Below are 21,504 nucleotides of genomic sequence, written 5' to 3' on the forward strand. Positions count from 1 at the left end.
ACTGGCACATCATTTAAATTTTGAGTATAAAGAATTGTGCAGTTGTTCAGTGAAAAAGCAAGTGAAGTAACCCTTCACTTATTTCTTGACAATGAAATAAAAACAGAAGTTAAATGAGTTGCAGAGGCTAAGAGCAGTGGGTTTTTTTGTTGTTTTTTTTGACTCACCATAAATATTGCTGCCACTTTCTATGGCTTGTTCAGTTTAATCCAAAAAAAGAAAATATGTCAAACTGTAAATGGGCTAAATGATGACATCCTCCTCCTCAAATGGGGATGTCATAAATTCAATTCAATTTTATTTATACAGCACCAAATGACAACAACAGTCACCTCAAGGTGCTTTATTTTGTAGGGTAGACCTTACAATAACGCATACAGAGAAAAACCCAACAATCATATAACCCCCTATGAGCAAGCATTTTGGCTACAGTTGGAAGGAAAAACTCCCTTTTAACAGGAAGAAACTTTTGACAGAACCAGGCTCAGCGAGGGGCGGCCATCTACTGCGACCAGTTGGGGTGAGAGAAGAACGACAGGATAGAAAACATGCTGTGGAAGAGAGATTAAGTAGATTATACATTAGATTATACATTCCATTGTCTTAGATACCCCTGGGTGAGGGAACTTTTTCCCAGTGGTGCACTTGACATTTCACACAGGATATACAGAAACATGAACTATTATTAGTGACCGTTCTTAAAGACCACAAATTAGAAACAGGAAGCAAGCAACCAATTTGTGCACGCAGGCCCAATGATATTCACTGTGAGATGTGAGGGCAGGAAGGCATGCTGTCACTGCTTGCAAGTGAATTATTGTTATTTACTACAGACCAAAACATTTTTGGACTTGGCAAATCCTAAATTGTTTAAATCAAATAAAAAAAATTTAAAAGAAATTTTTTTCAATAAATGAAATTGGACATTGTTCGCGGCTCATCTCAAATATAAGGAACAAAGAAGACATCGGTTCAAGCTGCAGAAAGCAATGTTTTTTTCATTAGACTGTTTTGCTTCATGGACCAGTCACACTTGGGCTTGTTTAGACAGACTGCAGAAGTAGTGGCGTCTGTGGGAGGAAACGATCCAACTTCCTCTTTCTTGTACAAATGATTTGCCTCTGGGGTTTTTTCTTCTGTAGTGAAACTGGTGAAAGAAAGAACAATCTTTGGAATAGGTAAGTTTCTTTTATCTTGATTAATGGAAAAACCATTGACCACATATATTATTTGTATATAAAAATCGATGGTCAGATTTTATGCAAATAACATTTGCTTTGTAAAACAATTTAAACTAGACTTTTTATTAGAGAACTGAAGGCACATAAAAATCTACAGTAATTGAATAATTACCTATTTTAAATACTGAATGTCCTTGTAAGATCTACTTTAAGTCTAAAATAGTTATGCTTATATTTTATTACTGAATTACTGCATTTCTGATCATAGTTTGTAAGAAATATTGAAAATTACCCTCAAGTCGAGTTAATTTAAGTATAAGCTGCTATGTTGGTTCACTTACACGTCACATGACACAAAGGACAGAAAGGACAGATTAAGCAGTGTGCAGGTTTGTACTGTGTTATCTATAGTTTGTGGATATTGTAGTGCATTTTTGTATTTTTCAGAGTTTGGGTATTTACTTTCATGTACTCTACCCGACACATTTTCTGAGAATCCATAGCATGAAATAACTCTAGGCTGAGAAGTGACTCGAAAGTAGATGTTAAGCAGTGTTAAATCAAGCAAGATATTATTTTTAACTTAATCAGTAACTGCTCTAGGCTACCGGTGCCTGGTTGTGTTTAACAATGAGGGCAAAAACCACATTAGTGGTCCTGAATCTCACGTTAACCCGATTCTCCTTTCCAGCACCGCAGCACAGACACAGTGATAGGCAAGTCTTAAATTCATCCCTGGACTCTGCTTATTCTTTAGAAGCATGTCAGTGTGGTTGATGAAATCCTTAAAGTATCCCTTCCCTCATCTATTTACCCGTAATACAAAGAAGAGAAGGTTTACACAACAGATCAGAATCAGAATCAGAATACTTTATTGATCCCTGGGGGAAATTATTTTTTGTTACAGTGCTCCATTATAAACCAACATTAAGACAAGACAGACAATACACTAACTAAGAATAGTACAATATATACATATACATACATACATACATACATAAGTCACTCATAAATAAATAGCTGAACAAGAAACATGCGTAGTTATAGCAGTAACCAGTGTGTTAAGTGGATGCGTTGTACAGGGAGATGGCCACAGGCAGGAATGATTTCCTGTGTCGTTCAGTGGTGCTTTTCGGTAATCTCAGTCTCTCACTGAACGAGCTCCTGTGACTGACCAGCATGTCATGGAGTGGGTGGGAGGTGTTATCCAACATTGTCTTTATCTTGGACAGCATCCGCCTCTCCGACACCACCTTGAGGGAGTCCAGCTCCATCCCCACAACATTGCTGGCCTTACGGATTAGTTTATTGAGTCTGTTGGCATCTGCGACCCTCAGCCTGCTCCCCCAGCATGCAACAGCATAGAGGATCGCACTGGCCACAACAGACTCATAGAAAATCCTCAGCATTTTCTGGCAGATGTTGAAGGACCTCAGTCGCCTCAAAAAATAGAGACGACTCTGGCCCTTCCTGTAAAGTGCTGTGGTGTTTTTAGCCCAGTCCAGTTTATTGTCAATGTGTACTCCAAGGTATTTATAGTCCTCCACAATGTCAACACTGACCCCCTGGATTGAAACAGGGGTCAAGTGTTTCCTGGTCTTCCTGAAGTCCACGATCAGTTCCTTGGTCTTTGCCACGTTGAGCTGCAGATGATTCTGCTCACACCACGTGACAAAGGAGTCGACCACAGCCCGGTACTCTGTCTCATCATCCCTGCTGATGCATCCAACCACCGCAGAGTCATCAGAAAACTTCTGAAGATGGCAGGTCTCTGTGCAGTGGCTGAAGTCTGTGGTGTAGAGGGTGAAGAGGAAGGGGGAGAGGACAGTCCCCTGTGGTGCCCCTGTGTTGCTGATCACCTTGTCAGACACACACTGTGGGAGACGTACATATTGTGGTCTTCCTGTCAGGTAATCAACAATCCAGGACACCAGAGAAGCATCCACCTGCATCGCTGCTAACTTATCACCCAGGAGGGTCGGCCTGATGGTGTTGAAAGCACTGGAAAAGTCAAAAAACATGACCCTCACAGTGCTCGCCAGCTGGTCCAGATGGGTGTAGACACGATTGAGCAGGTAGATGATGGTGTCCTCAGTTCTGAGACGAGGCTGATAAGCGAACTGAAGGGGATTCAGATGTGGTCTTACTATGGGTCGCAGCTGGTCCAGGATGAGCCTTTCCAGGGTCTTCATGATGTGAGAGGTCAGTGCCACGGGCCTGTAATCCTGGGGGCCACTGGGACGTGGCGTCTTTGGTACAGGGATGAGGCATGATGTCTTCCACATCACCGGGACCCTCTGCAGACTCAGACTCAGCATAAACAGTTTATGAAAGACTCCACACAGCTGGGGGGCACAGGTCTTGAGGACGAGGGGACTCACTCCGTCTGGTCCAGCAGACTTGCCTGAGTGAAGTCTCCTCATTTGCATCTCAACCTGGTATTGAGTGAAGGTGATGGGTGGGGGAGGGGTGTCAGGAATCTCACAGGAGGCAACATGTGAAGAGAGAGGCTGGCACAGTGGTGTGGCTCTGGATTCCAGGCTGACTGCAGGTGAGGTTGTGGGGGTGGGAGCAGACACTGTGGTGTCGAATCTATTGAAAAACAGATTCAACTTGTTCTATTCTCACCTCCCTCAGCTCCCCTGCTGTTGGTTGGCCTGAATCCAGTGATGGTCTTCATGCCCCTCCACACCTCTCTCATGCTGTTCTGTTGGAGTTTCCACTCCAGCTTCCTCCTGTAATTGTCCTTAGCCTCTCTGATCTTGTCCTTTAGTAACACCTGGACCTTCCTCACCTCCTCTTTGTTGCCCCCTCTGAAAGCCCTCTTCTTGTTGTTGAGGAGGGCTTTGATGTCCTTAGTCACCCACGGCTTGTTATTTGGGTAACAATGAACAGTCTGAGCTGGAACAATGGAGTCGGTGCAGAAAGTTATGTAGTCTGTGATACACTCAGTAAGCCCATTGATGTCCTCGGCGTGAGGCTCACAGAGTGTTTCCCAGTCGGTCACCTCGAAACAGCCCTGTAGTTCTGCTATTGCCTCCTCTGACCACCTCCTAACAGTCCTGGTGGTCACAGGTTCCCTCCTCACAATTGGCACATAGCGGGGGGTGAGGTGAATCAGGTTATGATCTGACCTACCAAGTGGGGGGAGGGAGGAGGAGCTGTATGCATCCTTGACGTTAGCATACAGTAAGTCTAAAATTTTCTCTCCCCTGGTGGGACAGTCCACATATTGTTTGAATGTTGTTAGTGTATTGTCCAGTGATACATCGTTGAAGTCACCCGAGATCACAATAAAGGCACTCGGGTGCTGAGTCTGTAACCGAGCTATGGCAGAGTGGATAGTGTCACATGCAGCTGTGGGGTTAGCAGAGGGAGGAATATAAACAGCCACCAAGATGACGTGAGAGAATTCCCTGGGTAAATAATACGGCCTGAGTCCACAGCACACAGTTCAGTGTCCGGGCAACAAATCTTTTCTTTGATTGTTATGTTGGCAGGGTTACACCACCGGTTGTTAACTAAAACAGCAAGCCCATCTCCTTTCCGCTTACCGCTAGCGATGCTGTCCCTGTCCGCTCGAACAGTGTGGAAGCCTTCCACGGAAGCATTCTTGTCGGGAATGTCCTGGTGCAGCCATGATTCGGTGAAACACATCAGGCTACACTCTCGGTATTCCCTCTGACTCCGTACCAGTGCTGAGAGCTCGTCGATTTTAATTGCCAACGATCGCAATGCAGATGCAGGTAGGATGACTACTGTTATAAGTTATCCATGTAGATACTGGAGTTAAAGGTGTGACGAACTTAAAATGGCTCTATCTGCTTGCCTAGCTCTGCTAATTCACTAATGTGAAGAAGAGAGTTTAGTGATGGGGACTTTTAATGAAAATTGTTTGGTTTATGGTTTTGGTTCTGTATATTAAAGTGAAACTAACTTGGGTATGTCCATCATTATTTAAGAGTATGCCATCACATATGGATATCCATAAATGTAAATCTAACCCTATGCAATGACATGTACATATACTATAATGTAGCATTTATTAATTCAATTCAATTCAATTCAATTTTATTTATATAGCACCAAATCACAATAGTCGCCTCAAGGTGCTTTATATTGTACACTAGATCAGCGGTCCCCAACCCCTGGGCCTCGGACCGGTACCAGTCCGTGAGTCGTTTGGTACCGGGCCACGAGAGTTGAGGCTCAGGTGTGAAATGTATGGTTTTCAGGGTTTTTATCGGTTTTCAGCGTTATTTTGTTATCATTTTTATCGTTAACTCGGTTTTCCTGGGTCTTTTCACGTGTGTTATGAATAAATCTTTTTTTTCGGAACCGGTACTAGTTTTATTTTGTTGTATTTATCCGCGACACCTTAAAGGCCGGTCCGTGAAAATATTGTCGGGCATAAACCGGTCCCTGGCGCAAAAAAGGTTGGAGACCGCTGCACTAGATCATACAATAATACAGGGGTAGGCAACCTTTCTGATGAGGAGTGCCATTTAAAATTTCCTCAGAAGTCAGTGTGCCATATGATTGCATTAGCAATAAATTTAATAACGCTCTATATTAATGGTTACACACTATATAGAACAACTTTATAGAATTATATTTGTTCACAGATGTTGGCAGCTATCAGCGAATAGTTATCAGCTATTTTGAAACAAAAAAAGACACTTTTTATCCATAACAAGAACTCCATAACTGCAAATGAACTGTACAACAGAAAATGCAAATGCTATTTATGGTCTCCTCACAACAATGATAGGAAAAATAAACTGGGCCAATATGGCATGTTTGTTAATACACTCTGATCTCTGGTCTCCCACTCATAGACACAAGTGTCCAGCATTCAGACGGCTACCTGAGGACACTCATGTGAGAGAAAATCTACTCACACAGATATGTAGAGCCAAATACTGTCAATAAGGCCTCTGCAATGTTCTGAAGACAGTTAAACTTGTCAGGTATTGATGTCCAGCAGGTGAAAATGCAGCTCCATGAACACGCACAGCTGTGGATTCCAGCTGCTTCTTTGTTATATGTATGATTTCTATACATTTTACGTCAGATAAAAACTTTGGTTGTAAGCTTCAGATAATTATTTAATAAAAGCTAGACATTTTAAAAGAGAATAAGAAAGTATTTCTTTGTGCCCCCCTTTCCCTGTTAATGCCCTACCTGGCCCCCTGGCAAAACTTTGCTAGATCCGCCCCTGCACAGTTACCAGCTGTCAGCTACTTAGAAAAGGATCCTGGTGTTATTTGTATCTCAGAAACAGTTCATAACTTCCCTTCAACTCATTCATGTCACCTAAAAGGTAAACCTGTTTCTCCATCACCTGTTCAGCTCTGATGATCCAGTAAGGACATCTCCTGGTTTCATCTTCATGTTTCCCTCTCACCAGATAACCAAATCATATCATGACCAGCAGCTTTTGTAGCTGTGGCTCCAGCAAACATCAGCTGATACTAGAAATTAATATTAAATAAATTCTAACAACAGCTGATCAAGCTTAAACGTGCTGCTGTTGTCTAGCGCGACATCCGCCGGTTTCCTCTTTCTGGCGCAAAGTGGGCGATAAACAAGCAAGAGAGAAAAGCCGATCAGCTGATCATTGATCAGTTTCATGATTGAAGAAGAAACAGGAGAGGGAGGGGGGAGAGAATGAGAGAAGAAGAGGCAGCTGTGCAGCGTAAACACAGAATAACTCCAGCTTTGTGTCTTTTCCATTCTAGCTGAAGTACGGGACAAACTTTCTCTTTTCACCTCAATGCGAAACGCGTAATATTTTCTCTCAATGCGGGGCGATTCCGTTGGCAACTCTACTTATGAATAGGGCTGCACGATTAATCATTAAAAAATCGCGATCTCGATTCATACTTATGTTCGATCTCATTTCCAAATGACAACGATTTAAAAAAGAAAGAAGAAAAAAAGACGACGACGATTGTACCACATTTTGATCCAGGACGTACTCTGCATGAAAACAAGCGCTCGCTCTTCCTGCTCAACAAATGACAAGGGCAGAGCCTTATACCACGTGATACAGAAGCTGTGCCGTATGATGCTAAAATTAGCAGGGAAAAAACAACGGAGAGCACGTCAGGGATGACGAGAAAGTGACAGGAGAAAATCCGTCCCGGTCAACCACCCAAACATCAATAACGGGAACCTTATACAGCGCTTCCCTATACCCGTCGAACTCCCGCAGGCACAAAGAAATTACGGAGGCTATCACTTATCACCTGACCAAAGATATGGCTCCCATCAACAGTGTGCAAAATGAGGGATTTAGGAAAATGATCAACACCCTAGACAAACGCTACACAGTGCCGTCCCGCAACTATTTTTCTATTGTTGCACTACCTGCTCTATACATGCAGCGTCGAGCAACGGTGGAGACGGAATTTCAAGTAGCACAACATTTTGCGGCAACAACAAAACGTGAGACATTTGTTTTTTTTATGTTTGTTTATTGTTTTTATGTTCAGTCTCAACTGTTACGAAGTTGATGTGCAGTTAATAAGTGCAATAAATATTTATACAGGAAAAGAAAATCGTGAGAGAATCGTGATCTCAATTCTAAGCCAAAAAATCGTGATTCTCATTTTATGCAAAATCGTGTAGCCCTACTACAAGGTCATTAAGATAAGATGGGGCCTGATTATGACCTTTACTGTGAGGAGCAGGATTTTGAATTCAATTCTGGATTTAACAGGAAGCCAGTGAAGGGAAGCCAAAACAGGAGAAATATGCTCTCTCTTTCTAATCCCTGTCAGTACTCTTGCTGCAGCATTTTGGATTAACTGGAGGCTTTTCAGGGTTTTTAGGACATCCTGATAATAATGAATTACACTAGTTCAGCCTGGAAGTAATAAATGCATGAACTAGTTTTTCAGCATCACAGGACAGGATTTTTCTAATTTTAGAGATGTTGCGCAAATGGAAGAACGCAGTCTTACATATTTGTTTAATATGTGCATTGAAGGACATATCCTGGTCAAAAATGACTCCAAGGTTCCTCACAGCGTTACTGGAGGCCAAGGTAATGCCATCCAGAGTAAGCATCTGTTTAGATACCATATTTCTAAGATTTTCAGGGCCGAGTTGAATAACCAAATAGAATAACCTTAAGAAGCAGAAAGTTAGAGGCCATCCAGGTCTTTATGTCTTCAAGACATTCCTGCAGTTTAAATAATTGGTGTGTGTTATCTGGCTTCATGGAAAGATAGAGTTGGGTGTCATCTGCATAGCAGTGAAAATGTATACCATGTCTTCTAATGATACTGCCTAAGGGAAGCATGTATAATGTAGACAGAATTGGTCCTAGCACTGAACCCAGTGGAATTCCATAATTAACCTCAGTGTGTGAAGAGGACTCTCCATTTACATGAACAAATTGGAGTCTATTAGATAGATATGATGCAACCTACTGCAGTGCAGTACCTATAATAACTACGCTGCACGGTCTAGCAGGACAAGCACAGAGGTGAGTCCACTGTCAGAGGCCATAAGAAGATCATTTGTAACCTTCACTAAAGCTGTTTATGCGCTGTGATGAGCTCTGAAACCTGACTGAAACTCTTCAAATAAGCCATTCCTCTGCAGATGATCTGTTAGCTGTTTGACAACTACTCTTTCAAGGATTTTTGATATGAAAGGAAGGTTGGAGATTGGCCTATAATTAGCTAAGACTGCTGGGTCTAGAGATGGCTTTTTAAGTAAAGCTTTAACTACTGCCAGTGTTACCGGCACCAGACCTAGGGGAATCTGGACCGGCAGCAAGCGGCACACAGGCTAGAGAGCACTGCGTAGCCAAATATGAGCAAACTGTGGATTAATAGAGAGGACACCGAAGTTAGCGTCTTGCTCAGGCCGGAGCTCATTTATTTCTGCATATACACAATACAAATCACACTAGACCATGCATTCTTCCCATAAAATAACAGAGTTCATAAACATAAATAAAGTTACAAAAAGCATTCTCTCAAAAGCAAAATAAATACAAACTAATTCAAAATGACTTTACATACTCACAACTTAAACAAAACACTCGCTATTACTTTTGAACATGGCGTCCCCTGAACGCAACACAACATGGCGGCAGACGACTGCAAACGTTGTTTCACTAACAAAAAGCTTTCCCCTTAATAAATGTACTCAGTACTGCTTGGCTAACACAAAAACAAACACTACAACACATTTTCGGAAGTCGCAGGTTGCCACTGTCATAGCATATACTTATAGTGCTACGTAGCATTATAGCATTATGCCGATGATACACTAATACTCATTACAACAAAATACCACAAAACAACATCATCACTATCATCTCAAAATATAGCCGAACAGTTGTTACTCAACTTACATGACATTTAGAACCAGTTCGGTAACATAAAAGTTTGTTTGTCAGTACCTGTGGATTAATAGAGAGGACACCGAAGTTAGCGTCTTGCTCAGGCTGGAGCTCATTTATTTCTGAGCTGCGCATGTGTAGAGCCTATAGCTAGAGTCTCATTGGCTACCTGTTCATTGCCTGAGACACATGAAACACATTATGAATACGTATATTTCGAGGGAGGGTCAAATGCACAGTCACAGGATTGAGGACCTCTTGCACAGGAAAAGGACCGATGAATCTAGGAGCCAGCTTCTTAGACTCCGTCCTCAGTGGTATGTGTTTAGAGGAGAGCCATACCTGTTGGCCAACTTGGTAAACAGGAGTCAGAACACGATGATGGCCCGGCAGTCTCTTGTTCTACTCTGCTGTCCTAAACAATGTTGTCCTAGTAGCCCGCCATGCTTGCCGGCAATGACGCGTGTGATGTTGCACTGATGGGACTGCAAACTCACCCTCTGTGATGGAAAGGAGTGGGGCTTGTTATCCCATCGATGCCTCAAAGGGAGACTCCCCTGTGGCCGTCGAGGTGCTAGCGTTGTGGGCATACTCCACCCAGGCCAAATGCTCACTCTAGGAGAACTGGTTGGAAGAGGCAACGCACCGCAACATGGCTTCCAGCTACTGGTTAGCCCTTTCAGGTTGGCCGTTAGACTGTGGGTGAAAACCACTATGATGGTGAGTATGGTGGTATTACCTGCTGACGGCGGCAGTCCAGTGACAATATCCACGGCAATGTGCAACCATGAGCCATGGGAGTGGTCGCAGGTGGCCCAACAGCTGGGAGCTTGGTGCCTTGTTTTGAGCACAAATTGGCCAAGGCCGTTGCATATTCCCGGACGTCCTTTGCAAGGGAAGGCCACCAAAATAGACGTTGGAGGAATCTAAGTGTGAGATTCCGATCCAGATGGCAGGAGAACTTTGCCGTATGTGCCTAGTGGATCACCTTGCCCCGAACAACCACAGGGACGTACTGCCTGCCCTGACCCAGGGTCTGGATCCTGCTGCAGGGCATTTATGACCAGCCTCTCGATCTCCCAGGTGACTGTCCCGATGATACAGGAAGCAGGAAGAATGGGTTTGTCCTTTTCCTCTGCATCCTCCACCAGTGAGAATTGACGTGAGAGGACGTCGGGTTCAGTGTTGCGTGAGCCTGGCCTGTAAGTAATCACAAGGCTGAAACAGGTAAAAAATAAGGCCCACCTGACTTGTCTGGCATTGAGGCGTTTAGCCGCTTGAAGATAGGCAAGGTTCTTGTAATCCATCCAAACAAGAACTGGGTGCTCGCTCCCCTCCAACCAGTGATGCCAGTCCTCTAAAATTAAGTTTGATGGCAAGCAGCTCTCGATCCCCCACATCACAGTTCCACTCGGCCTGAGACAGACAACGTGAGAAGAAGGCACGGGGATGCAATTTACCTTCAAATCGCTGCGAGAGGACCGCCCCCACACCAGAGTCCGAGGCATCCACCTCCACTGCGAATGCTTGATTAAGGTCTGCCTGAAATAGAACAGGTGCAGAGGAAAACAGGCGTTTCAGAAGGTCAAAGGCCTGCTGCACTGCTGATGACCACAGGAACTGCTGTTTGGGAGAGGTGAAATGAAGTCCTGAAGGACTTAATCCTCATGGCAGGATTCTTCTCAACAAAGAAGAATCCTGTCCTGAGGGGTGACGTGGACAGCCGAATAATGCTCGATGCAAGGGAATCTGTGATGTAACGCTCTATGGCCTTGCGCTCAGGCTTAGAAACACTGTACAAACGGCTGGTGGGCAGAGATGCGCCAGGGAGTAGATCAATACCGCAGTCATGGGACAGTGGGGTGGGAGTGACTGTGCTCTTACTAAACACTAATCCAATTGCCAACTCACGTGTTATCCTTTCATTGATGCCGTTCAGGAAAGCTCCTCTAAGCACCTTCTCTTTCCAGCCCGTCTCCTCTACCAGGGTCCAGAACTCCATGGAGAAATCAGCCATACTCCTTCTGCCCATCGCATGTTCTCTCTGAGAACATACGATGGGCAGCCATCTCCGGGCTGGAGCACTTGTCAAAAACACACCTAAACTTATAATCTGGGTAGGAAACATTAGGATTGGTGCTTAAAACAGCTTGAGCCCACTTCAAAGCCCTACCCGTCAATAACTGAACAATGAGAGCGATCTTGGCACAGTCGGTAGCTATTATTATTCAGCTACTATTATAAATAATAGGGAAACAACTACCTATTGTGGCTAGATGTGGGTGAACTGTGGGACTTTGTGGGCAGGACAAACCTATACTTATCCCACTTGGGGGTGTCCACAAGTGCTCAACACCAGGTTTGACCTTTGGGGTTCCTATATGGGTTTTTCATAGAAAACAGTGATTTGCTGGGACAAGACAACTCAGTTGCCCATCTGTAGTTCAGCTGCCTGCCTTTCCTTTAAACTTCATTCTGTGTTATCTATTTTGTTAACCACAAGTAAGACTGTGCAGGACAAAATATATGGATAATCTTAAGTGATATGCATGTCTCTTTGAAATATGTAAAGAGTGGGCTCTGGCCTGCAGGTCCCAATTTTGATATACATGCTGGATTGAGCCACTGACCCATGGATAGGTAGATAAACTCTCAGACTATCAACAGTTTTCACCACTGACTGCACCAGATGTCACATTATTTCATGCCAAGTTGTGGACACTGTGATGTGATCAAAACCTACCTTATATTTTCTTTCTTCTCTGGTCTGCTTCAGGTGTATTGATCAACAGTATGCTCCCACCTCCATCTCCCTAAAGAAAGTGAAAACCACCACTGAGATCAACATGCTAGCTACAGAAAGAGTCCTTCTGCTGCTTATCTCACTTCTGTCTTTTTTGTTTCATTGTGAACATTCACTTGCTTTTTCTCTAAAAGACTGCACAATCCTGTATTCTGAAAATTCAAAGAATGTATCAGTTACATGTGCAAAGCGTCACCTCACTGCTATTCCAGATGACATTCCTGGTAATGCAGTATCGCTCAATCTCAGCTCAAATGACATTTCAAATATTTCCAGGATGTATTTAAGAGGTTTATCTAAGCTTGAAGCTCTATATGTTAAAAATAATTGGATTTTACAAATTGATGATGGAACTTTTGCAGACGTGGTAGAGTTAAAAGTTCTCGACTTGGGTGAAAATTTACTCACAGCACTGACAAAAAACATGTTTCAGGGCCTTTCCAAATTAGAGACACTGTCTCTGGACAACAACATTATCTCATTTATTTCCCCTGTGGTCTTTCAGCCCCTGGTCATCTTACGTTTAGTAAATTTGAACAATAATTACCTGCATCAAATTTCAGATATTGATTATATTGTTAAACTTCCAACTTTACAACATTTGATTATTACTCACAACAACTTTACTTCGTTTCAGTCCGATGACCTCCATGTAAATACTTCAAACCTACTCACCCTAAGTTTGGATTCAGTGAAAAAGTTCAGCATTACAAGAGACATTTTTCCTCATCTGCAGTCTCTGGACTTGCGAGGCTGGTCCAAGGACATCGAGTGGGAAGTGTCAAACAAGACCTTTTTGAGGAGCCTAACGAGACTGCACATGAGTGAAACTTCTCTTAGCTTTGATGTGTACAGAGTGATTCTGCAGACTGCTTACTCTCTTCAAGAGTTTCAGATGGATAACATACAAAAGTGGATAGATGATGGTCTCATTGATGTTGCCTGCCAAATTCCTTCTCTAAGAACAGTTGATGTGAGAAATAGTGAAATTCACACCATAAAAGAGCACATGCTGCAGTCTTGCTCTAACCTTGTTGAGCTCAACTTATCATTTAACAATATAAAAAGCATGGCTGATAATGCACTCCCGTCAATGACACAGCTCAGAAGCCTGATATTACAAAATAATGAACTGTCCGAACTGCCAGTGGCCGTCCAAGGACTCACCACATTGGAAGTCTATGACCTTAGTGACAATGTCATCAGTGAACTTTACTGTCCTTACTTCTGGAATTTAAAAAGCCTAACAATACTCGATCTGAGCCACAATCAAATATCCTATATCTTTGACTGTGTTTTTCAAAATTTAAACAATTTGAAAATCTTAAATCTTGAAAACAACAAGATTATGTCATTTATAGATACATTCAAAGATAAATTACAGACATTGGAGTTTTTAAATTTGAGAAATATTGATATCATGAATTTCATTCATGGAGATTTTCATAGTCTGTCTTCCCTTCAATACTTGTATATAGACTTAGACAAGTGTGACAGTGTTGATGAAGGAGGGTTCGAAGGACTTGATAACCTCCAGATTCTTTATTTGTTAGGTGATAATTATTTTTACGACCATTTCAGTGGACTGTCAAACTTAAGCACTCTGATCTTAAATGTTGTTCAAAGCCAGTCACATAACAGCTCTGAACAAAGGGATAGGCCTTTCTCAAATTTACAAAGATTGAAGAAGCTTCATATCAAGGTTCATAGAGGATATTACGATATTTCAAAAGATGTTCTCAGTGGTTTGACTTCTTTAGAGTACTTAATAACAGAGGCATATTTCATGGGATCTTTGTACCCAGACACATTTAAATACACACCGCAACTGAAACATCTGAGGATATCTTACAGCGAGCTTTCAGTTTTAACATCTGACGTGTTCTTGCCAATTCCAAACCTGATAATACTCGACCTCTCCAACAATAAACTCAGGTCTTTGGATTTTCTAGCAGAGGCCAAACTGTCGGCACTCAGGTGGCTAAACGTCAGTGACAATGAATTGTTTGTAATCAGTGAAACAGTTATCCAATCCCTTCCAGGCTTGACATATCTGGATCTATCTGCTAACCTTTTAACATGTGAATGTTCTAATTACGGTCTTATCCAGTGGATTCAAGGCAGCAAACAGACACAGGTTGTTAATGCACATCAGTACACTTGTGCGTTTCCTGTCAGCCAACGGGGAAAAAAATTCCTTGACTTTGGTTTTGACTCCTGTCGGATAGATGCTGCATTGCTCTGCTTCCTCTTTAGCTCTAGTCTAGTTATGCTTACTCTCCTTGCATCCTTCATCTATCACTTCCTGAGGTCACACCTCACCTATGCCTATTACCTCTTCCTGGCCTTTCTCTATGATAATAAGAGGAGGAAGAAAGGTATTCCTCACAGCTACGATGCCTTTGTCTCCTACAATGTTCATGATGAAGCTTGGGTCTGTGGAGAGTTGCTTCCAGAGCTGGAGGGTCAACAGGGCTGGAAACTCTGTCTGCACCACAGAGACTTTGAACCAGGTATATATGATTATCATTAGCCTCTTTTTTTTTTCTATTTTTCTATTTTTAGATCTATATTTAATGAAGCTACCACACAAAGTGCCTCAGCTTTCCTTAAACTTGTACTGACAAAGATCGGGGTTTACACGACTGTTTTTTGTTTTGTTTTGTTCAAAATTTTAATACAATATCTTTACACAAATATAAATGGCTGATATGAAGTCAAACAAGAATACCAATCCCACGTGACCCACAAAACGAAGTTTGAGTGCTAGATCTAGATATTTTAAGACTGACTATCTGGACAAGAGCTACAAATTGATCTTTAAACCTCTAAAAGTAGACTTTAGATGTGCTGCTCAACTTTCAAAGCATCCTACATGTAGGAAAATGAAAGATTTACTCTGGAAAATATACAGTTAAGATTGGTCCAGTTTTTTCCTGAAATCATGAAATTGGGTTTCACATAAAAGAATATAGACGTACAAAAACATCTGAATTCCAGAAAATATTGAATTACAGAAAATATTAAAATTAAAGTCTGAGTCAGCACCAGTTATTACCCCAGAAGCTTATTGAATTGTGCTTTGCTTGTCCATTACACAAAAAGTCCCACCAAAGGCTGTGACTGAAATTTAGACACTACTGTAGATCCTGCTCTTCTCAAAAGTGAGAATACCTTTGAAATGTTTTAACTCATAGAAAAGGCTACATTTTATGTTGTCTAAGGAGCTTGGAAACAATAGACTACAATGACCTGGATGACTGAGAACCTTCACAGACATACATTTTATGTTATTCACCACTGCTGTTTTAAGTAGTAAATGTTAAAACTAGAAAAATGCTGACATGTTTGATGTGTGAGATTTTTGTTTAACGTCTCAGATTTCTGTTTTTACAGGTAAGCCCATTGTAGAAAACATTACAGATGCCATCTATAGGAGCAGAAAGACTATCTGTGTGATCAGCCCAAATTACCTGCAGAGTGAGTGGTGCTCCAAAGAAATCCAGATGGCCAGGTATGGTTACCAACTCTTTGTCCTTACATGTAATGACATCGCCAGCTTCTACACTGATTAATCTGCGTGTGATCTCTTTAGCTACCGTCTGTTCGATGAGCACAAGGATGTGCTGATCATGGTGTTTCTGGAGGACATACCAGCCAACCAGCTGTCTCCGTACTACCAAATAAGGAGTCTGGTGAAGAGGAGCTCTTACTTGAGCTGGCCACAGGCTGGTCAACACACTGGAATCTTCTGGCAGAAAATACGACAAGCTCTCGAGAGAGAAGAAAACCCCACTGAGCACACGTGACTCCGCACTGGACAGCCCATAGTCATCCACTGAAGTTTACCTGAGGTGGAAAAATCATTGTTTGTTTGTATAAAGCAGATATAATTATTGCAAATGAGAATAAATCAGGGTATGCTTTACAGTGAGACTGACAAGTTGCTCTTCTTATCCTTTTGTATTCGAAGGAGCTTGGGAAAGAAAGCGTCTGGACTTCAAGTTGCTTGAAGATGTTTCACCTCTCATCTGAGAAGCTTCTTAAGTTCTAGGGTCAAATGGTGGAGAGTCACAGATTTAAGCCCTGTGGGAGTGTCCCTCCGAGAGGGACAATGGACCCTCTAATGATCCTCTACCTAATCACACAAGCCAAGGTGTGAAAATGGGTGTAGGTCACAATCAGCCAAGGTTTTGGGTGAGCTCATTGTGAAACCTAGCCCCACCCTATCATGTGATTTCCTGAGGTCAGATGGCCCAGGATATCCTTTGGTATCCATGTCAGATTCACCCCCTTACATTCAAAATACCAAAATGAAGATTGCAGACATGCTCAACTTGAGGCTGTGGTGGCTCCATCCATCTTTCATATACAGTTTATGTAAAAAACAAGCATAGTTGTGTTTAGAGGTGCAAATATAAATATAAAAATGTGGTTAGGGTTGTACATATTTTTTATATTGTTATATTTAACTACTAATCAATAAGTCCTAATAATAGAACATATCAATCGACTGTCATTTTTAAACCATACATGGAATATTATGGCCTTTGTGACAGTTGGAGTTTAAACCACCCTGATGATCAAGAATTCACTTACTTTTCCAAGTCCATCATTCATCATCGAGAATATATTTTTCCCCCAGCTAGTAATTCCCGTCATCCAAATACATCAGAAACACAATTCCACTCAAGGGCACTAAGCGATCATAAACCTGTCTCTTTGAAACTCAATAAAAAATGGCAACAAAAATCGACCACCTGATGGTGCTTGAACACATCTTTGCTAAAAAAGTAGGACTTAATAATATTTTAAAGAGAATGGACATCCTTTTTGGATATAAATGATTCTCCCAATATTTATTAACTTTATTATAGGAAACTGGCATAGCTGTTTTAAGGGGCAGGATTATCTCATACTCATCCTATAAAAAGGAAAAAGACACAATTTGGAAGAAAAAATTAAAATGTTGAAAAGAAATTGCACAGCAACACTTTTGAAAAGCTAGTGTGTGATTTAAGAAAACACAGACTTGATTTAAATGTGTTGTTAAACACAAAATCACAGTTTCTTATACAGCGGTTGACACATGAGAAATCTAAATACAATAATAAATAAATCAGATAAATATCTAGTAAAGCTATTTAGTCAAAATAAAGACAAAAAACATGTAGTTATCAAAGACTCAGCAGGGAAACCTTTTCATTATCTTCCAGATATAAATAATGTTGTTAGGACGTTTTACATGCATCTATACACTTCTGACCATGACCCAAATATGGAAGACATTCACAAATTTCTGAGTGCTATAGATCTGTCTATTTTAACACAAGATCAAGGTACGATGTTGGATAAACTATAGCTCTAGAAGAACTATTCTTAATCAAATACTCTGTAACAAGGCATCTAGCCCAGATGGCGTCCCTGCTGAGTTCTACGAACATTTCTGGCCAACCCTGTCCTCGCTATTCATAAGAATGGTTGAAGAATTTGTGATTAGGTCTAGAATTTCTCCTACCATGAATACTGCAATAATTAACCTTTTGTTAAAACCAGAGAAAAATCCCAATCAGCCAAATTAGGCCACTTTCTCTGGTAAATACAGACATTAAAATTATAAGCCATGTTCTTGCATCCCATTTAGAAAAAGTAATTCCAGCCCTTATCCATCCTTACCTGACAGGTTTTATTAAAGGCAGACATCCCACTATAAATATTTGTAAACTATTCAACTCCATGCAGCTTTCAGAGTATCAGAAAACTATAATCTTATCAGTCGATGCAGAAAAAGCATTTGACAAAGTCTGCTGGAAATTTCTGTTTGAGTGACTAGGAGTTATAGTTATTTCCCATATTCTTGTTATAATTGTGTTATTGCTATCATTGTCATTATTATGATTACTGGTGATGAGTATTATTCTGATTATTGTAATAATTCTTTCCTCAATTGCATTAATCCTGGACTGAATAGAAATTAATGTACTCATACTCGTATTTTTCTGTAAGTTCCCTAATCTGTTCTCCTCTACTCTGTATGTTGTATATTTCGTGATAATAAGAAAATAGGGAAAAAAGAAACGTTTAAAATTTTAATTGTTAGGAATTAAAATTATACTTCTATTTCAAATGCTAAATGTATTGTTCTTTTTTCTCAGTTTACATTGTTTGTATTTACACGTATGATTTATTTAAGAAGTGTTAGAAAATAATAACTAGTATGTTTTCCTGTTACTAACATTCATACTAACAACTGTGACACAAATATGTCTTTGGTGTCCTAATGCTTACAGGACTCAGTGTCCTTAAATACATTTAATCTTTGGTTTAATCTTCACAACAGCCCACAGCAAGTTTCCCTAGTGCTTTACCTGCCTGTCACCACTAACTGAGGGCTTGAGTGAGAGACAGTACTTTCATCTTAGACACATCAGTCATTTCAATTCATTTGGTTCTTATTTTTCAAAACAGCAAAAGAATAGGAGTAACTAACAGTTTGATATGGTTGTTAATCTTAAATGGCACACTATAAGTGTTTGTACTATATAATTTTACTGTAAAAACTGTGTGAGAGTGGTCTATTGCTCAGTGAAAATGGCTTTTTTCTTTGCAGTTTCACAGTTTTGAAAAAGGTTCAAGTTGCTGTCATTTGCATGTTTCCTCCTGAAAACAAAACTCAATTCTAGAGAGAGAGATAGCGTGATAAGAGATAACTCTTTATTGTCATTGCACAGTCTTACCTAGTACAATAGTACGACAAAAGTGGAAACTGTCCCCAGGTCGGCACCAGAGATGGGCAGTAACGCGTAATCTGATTACTTTTTTCAGGTAACGAGTAAAGTAAGGGATTACTATTGCAAAAACGGTAATTAGATTATCGTTACTTCCTACGTTCCTACGGGAAAGTACCGTTACGTTACTTTCCCGTAGGAACGCTGCGTTACTGCGTTACTAAAACCGTGATTTTTTGCGAGAATATCTCACAACAGTGACGTAAGTGAGTGCGACGTTCGTGACAACAGCTGTGTGCAGATCAACAATGGATCATATATCGAGTGCAGGAGAGAGTATGAGCGTGCAGCATTTAAAGCGTGGAAGTACTGACCTTACTTTGAGTTTGATTCCATACAAAGTGACAAAAACATTAATGTCCGTTGTGCGTAGGAAGAAAACTTCTTTTTACAGCGAAAAAAATCCCCCTAAACTTCCAAGCAAGCACCAGGAGTGCGCTACCACGTAATGGGAAATTCACAGAGAAACTCACGGATTCTTCCACTGACCGCTGCGGCACACCTGCACCAGAGCACACCTCCACCTACCCCACTCCTGCTTTACAGTTGAAAATAGAGCAACAGGACCGCTGTGTCTTTGATGTTATTTATTTTCTGCTGTGTTTTACTTGCATCTATTTGAAAGAGTGAGTGTAAACACAAAAAATATATATTTTATGTGCTGGAATGTGCAGAAAATAGGTTTAAATGTTAAACAAATTTCTTCCAGTCAGAGAATGTTGCATATAATTAAATTTTTGCTTGATGCATAAAGTCTGTGAAGGTTCTCTTCTTAAAGAAGTCCAGATGCTTTTCTTTGCAAGCTCCTTTGACCTTGATGCATAAAGTTAAAAGGTTAAAACTACTAAAACAAGTTACAAAAAAAGACTTTTCCATTTGATTACATTTTGTATGATGGATTATGTAGAAAAAGTAGAATTGGGCTGAAAGATCTATCGCTTTATCACCTATTCAGGTTGTAAATCGTGTTTTTAAAAAGTAACTAAGTAATTAATTACTTTTGAAAATAAGTAATCAGTAAAGTAATGAGATTACTTTTTGGGGGAAGTAATTGGTAATTAGTTACTGATTACTTTTTTCAAGTAACTTGACCAAAAATACTTACCAATGAGTTGATGTCTTTCTGTTCAACAGCAGGAGTGCTGGTCCCGAGCCTCAAAGACAGAAAGAAGCAAGCAGAGGGAGAAAAAACAGAACATTTTTAGAAGCTGATTTGATCCTTAATGGCTGTGCAATCATAATAACTTACAACACAGAGGGTCAATGTAGACCCCATACAACCGAATTAGACTAACACATATAGTATTAAAAACACCATCTACTACTGTGTCTGAATGTGTAGTATTGGCACATTTTAGGCCTAAAGAGATATGTTTTGAAAAAAAGACCACCTAATTTAAATATAATCATTGCATGCTTGTTAAAAGTTAACTTATGACAGGGTTTATATGTAACATGTTTCTTATGATTCAACTGTGTAATTTAACTTAATTCTTTAGAAGGACGAGCTATATTACTTTATTCTCAGTTATAAAGCCAACCCAGATGTTAAGCATTTAACAGGCCATGTATCTGGATTATAGCTTTCACAACAAAACTTGTTTTTAAACACATGTTTTAACAAAACAAATACTATTGTTAATGTTATTATTTAAAATGTAATTCAACAGAAAAGTCGGTTAAATATAAAAGCAGTTTGCTTATGTTGTTAAATAAAGGCTAGATTTGACATTAGATATAGATGCCACAGATGTTCAAAAGCTGCCACAAAGCATTAAAAAAAATAGACGTCTCCGAAAACGTCGGAGCATTTTTGCAAATATGCAATGTCTTGATAAATCGAGCTTGAACTGATACTTGAACTTTACACAGCTAAATTCTCGCCTGAAAATATCTTAAAAGTTTATTTTGTGACCAAGAAAATGTAATATTTAAAGGTTTTTTAGCCGCGCTCCTCTGCCATTGCCGTGCTTACAAGTACGCATAGGCTCCGACAACCGCAGCCAACAAATGCGATCCTCCTTTTCTCCAGATTACCCTTTCTGGGTCACCAAATAAACTTTTTTTTTCTTTTTTTTTTTTTTCTTTCTTTCTTTCTTTCTTTTTTTTTTGCCTGTCCCGTTTGGCTCTTTTGCCATCAGAATTGTTGTCTAAAGGCAAAGAAAGATGCCCAACGGATTTACTTTACCAAATTGACCATCCCAGCCTTGCCGTAATGGTCCATTTGATTCACCTTTTATTGTTTATTTTATTTTCACTTACTGAATACGGGACAGACTTGACTGGAGGAAAGAAGGGGAGAAAGAAAGAGGGAAAGAGAAACAGCTGAGAAGAGGGACGGGGGAGAAGGGCAAAAAACAAAAACCAACA

The 21,504-nt window shown here is 40.6% G+C and overlaps 1 protein-coding gene across 1 annotated transcript; it reads left to right on the plus strand.

Moving 5' to 3' along the window:
* Nucleotides 1-1,153: 1,153 nt before the first annotated feature.
* Nucleotides 1,154-18,513, plus strand: LOC146579260 (uncharacterized). The gene is made up of 5 exons (XM_085262853.1): nt 1,154-1,178; nt 12,320-14,859; nt 15,743-15,860; nt 15,942-16,200; nt 16,320-18,513. The coding sequence occupies exons 2-4, from the start codon at nt 12,390-12,392 to the stop codon at nt 16,153-16,155; spliced, it is 2,802 nt and encodes a 933-aa protein (XP_085118979.1). The 5' UTR covers nt 1,154-1,178; nt 12,320-12,389; the 3' UTR covers nt 16,156-16,200; nt 16,320-18,513.
* The last annotated feature ends 2,991 nt before the right edge of the window (nt 18,514-21,504 follow it).

Source organism: Mchenga conophoros, linkage group LG3 (assembly GCF_057382185.1).
Source record: "Mchenga conophoros isolate Kocher_MC1m ecotype Shallow Benthic linkage group LG3, M_conophoros_male_GT1.1, whole genome shotgun sequence".
NCBI classification, from domain to species: Eukaryota; Metazoa; Chordata; class Actinopteri; order Cichliformes; family Cichlidae; genus Mchenga; species Mchenga conophoros.

What these genes read in the sequence shown, in the direction of transcription:
- LOC146579260 (XM_085262853.1), top strand. Translation starts at nt 12,390, where the DNA reads ATGCTAGCTACAGAAAGAGTCCTTCTGCTGCTTATCTCACTTCTGTCT. An exon ending in CCACAGAGACTTTGAACCAG is followed by an intron (nt 14,860 to 15,742) that starts GTATATATGATT and finishes CTGTTTTTACAG; the next exon opens with GTAAGCCCATTGTAGAAAAC. An exon ending in AAAGAAATCCAGATGGCCAG is followed by an intron (nt 15,861 to 15,941) that starts GTATGGTTACCA and finishes TGATCTCTTTAG; the next exon opens with CTACCGTCTGTTCGATGAGC.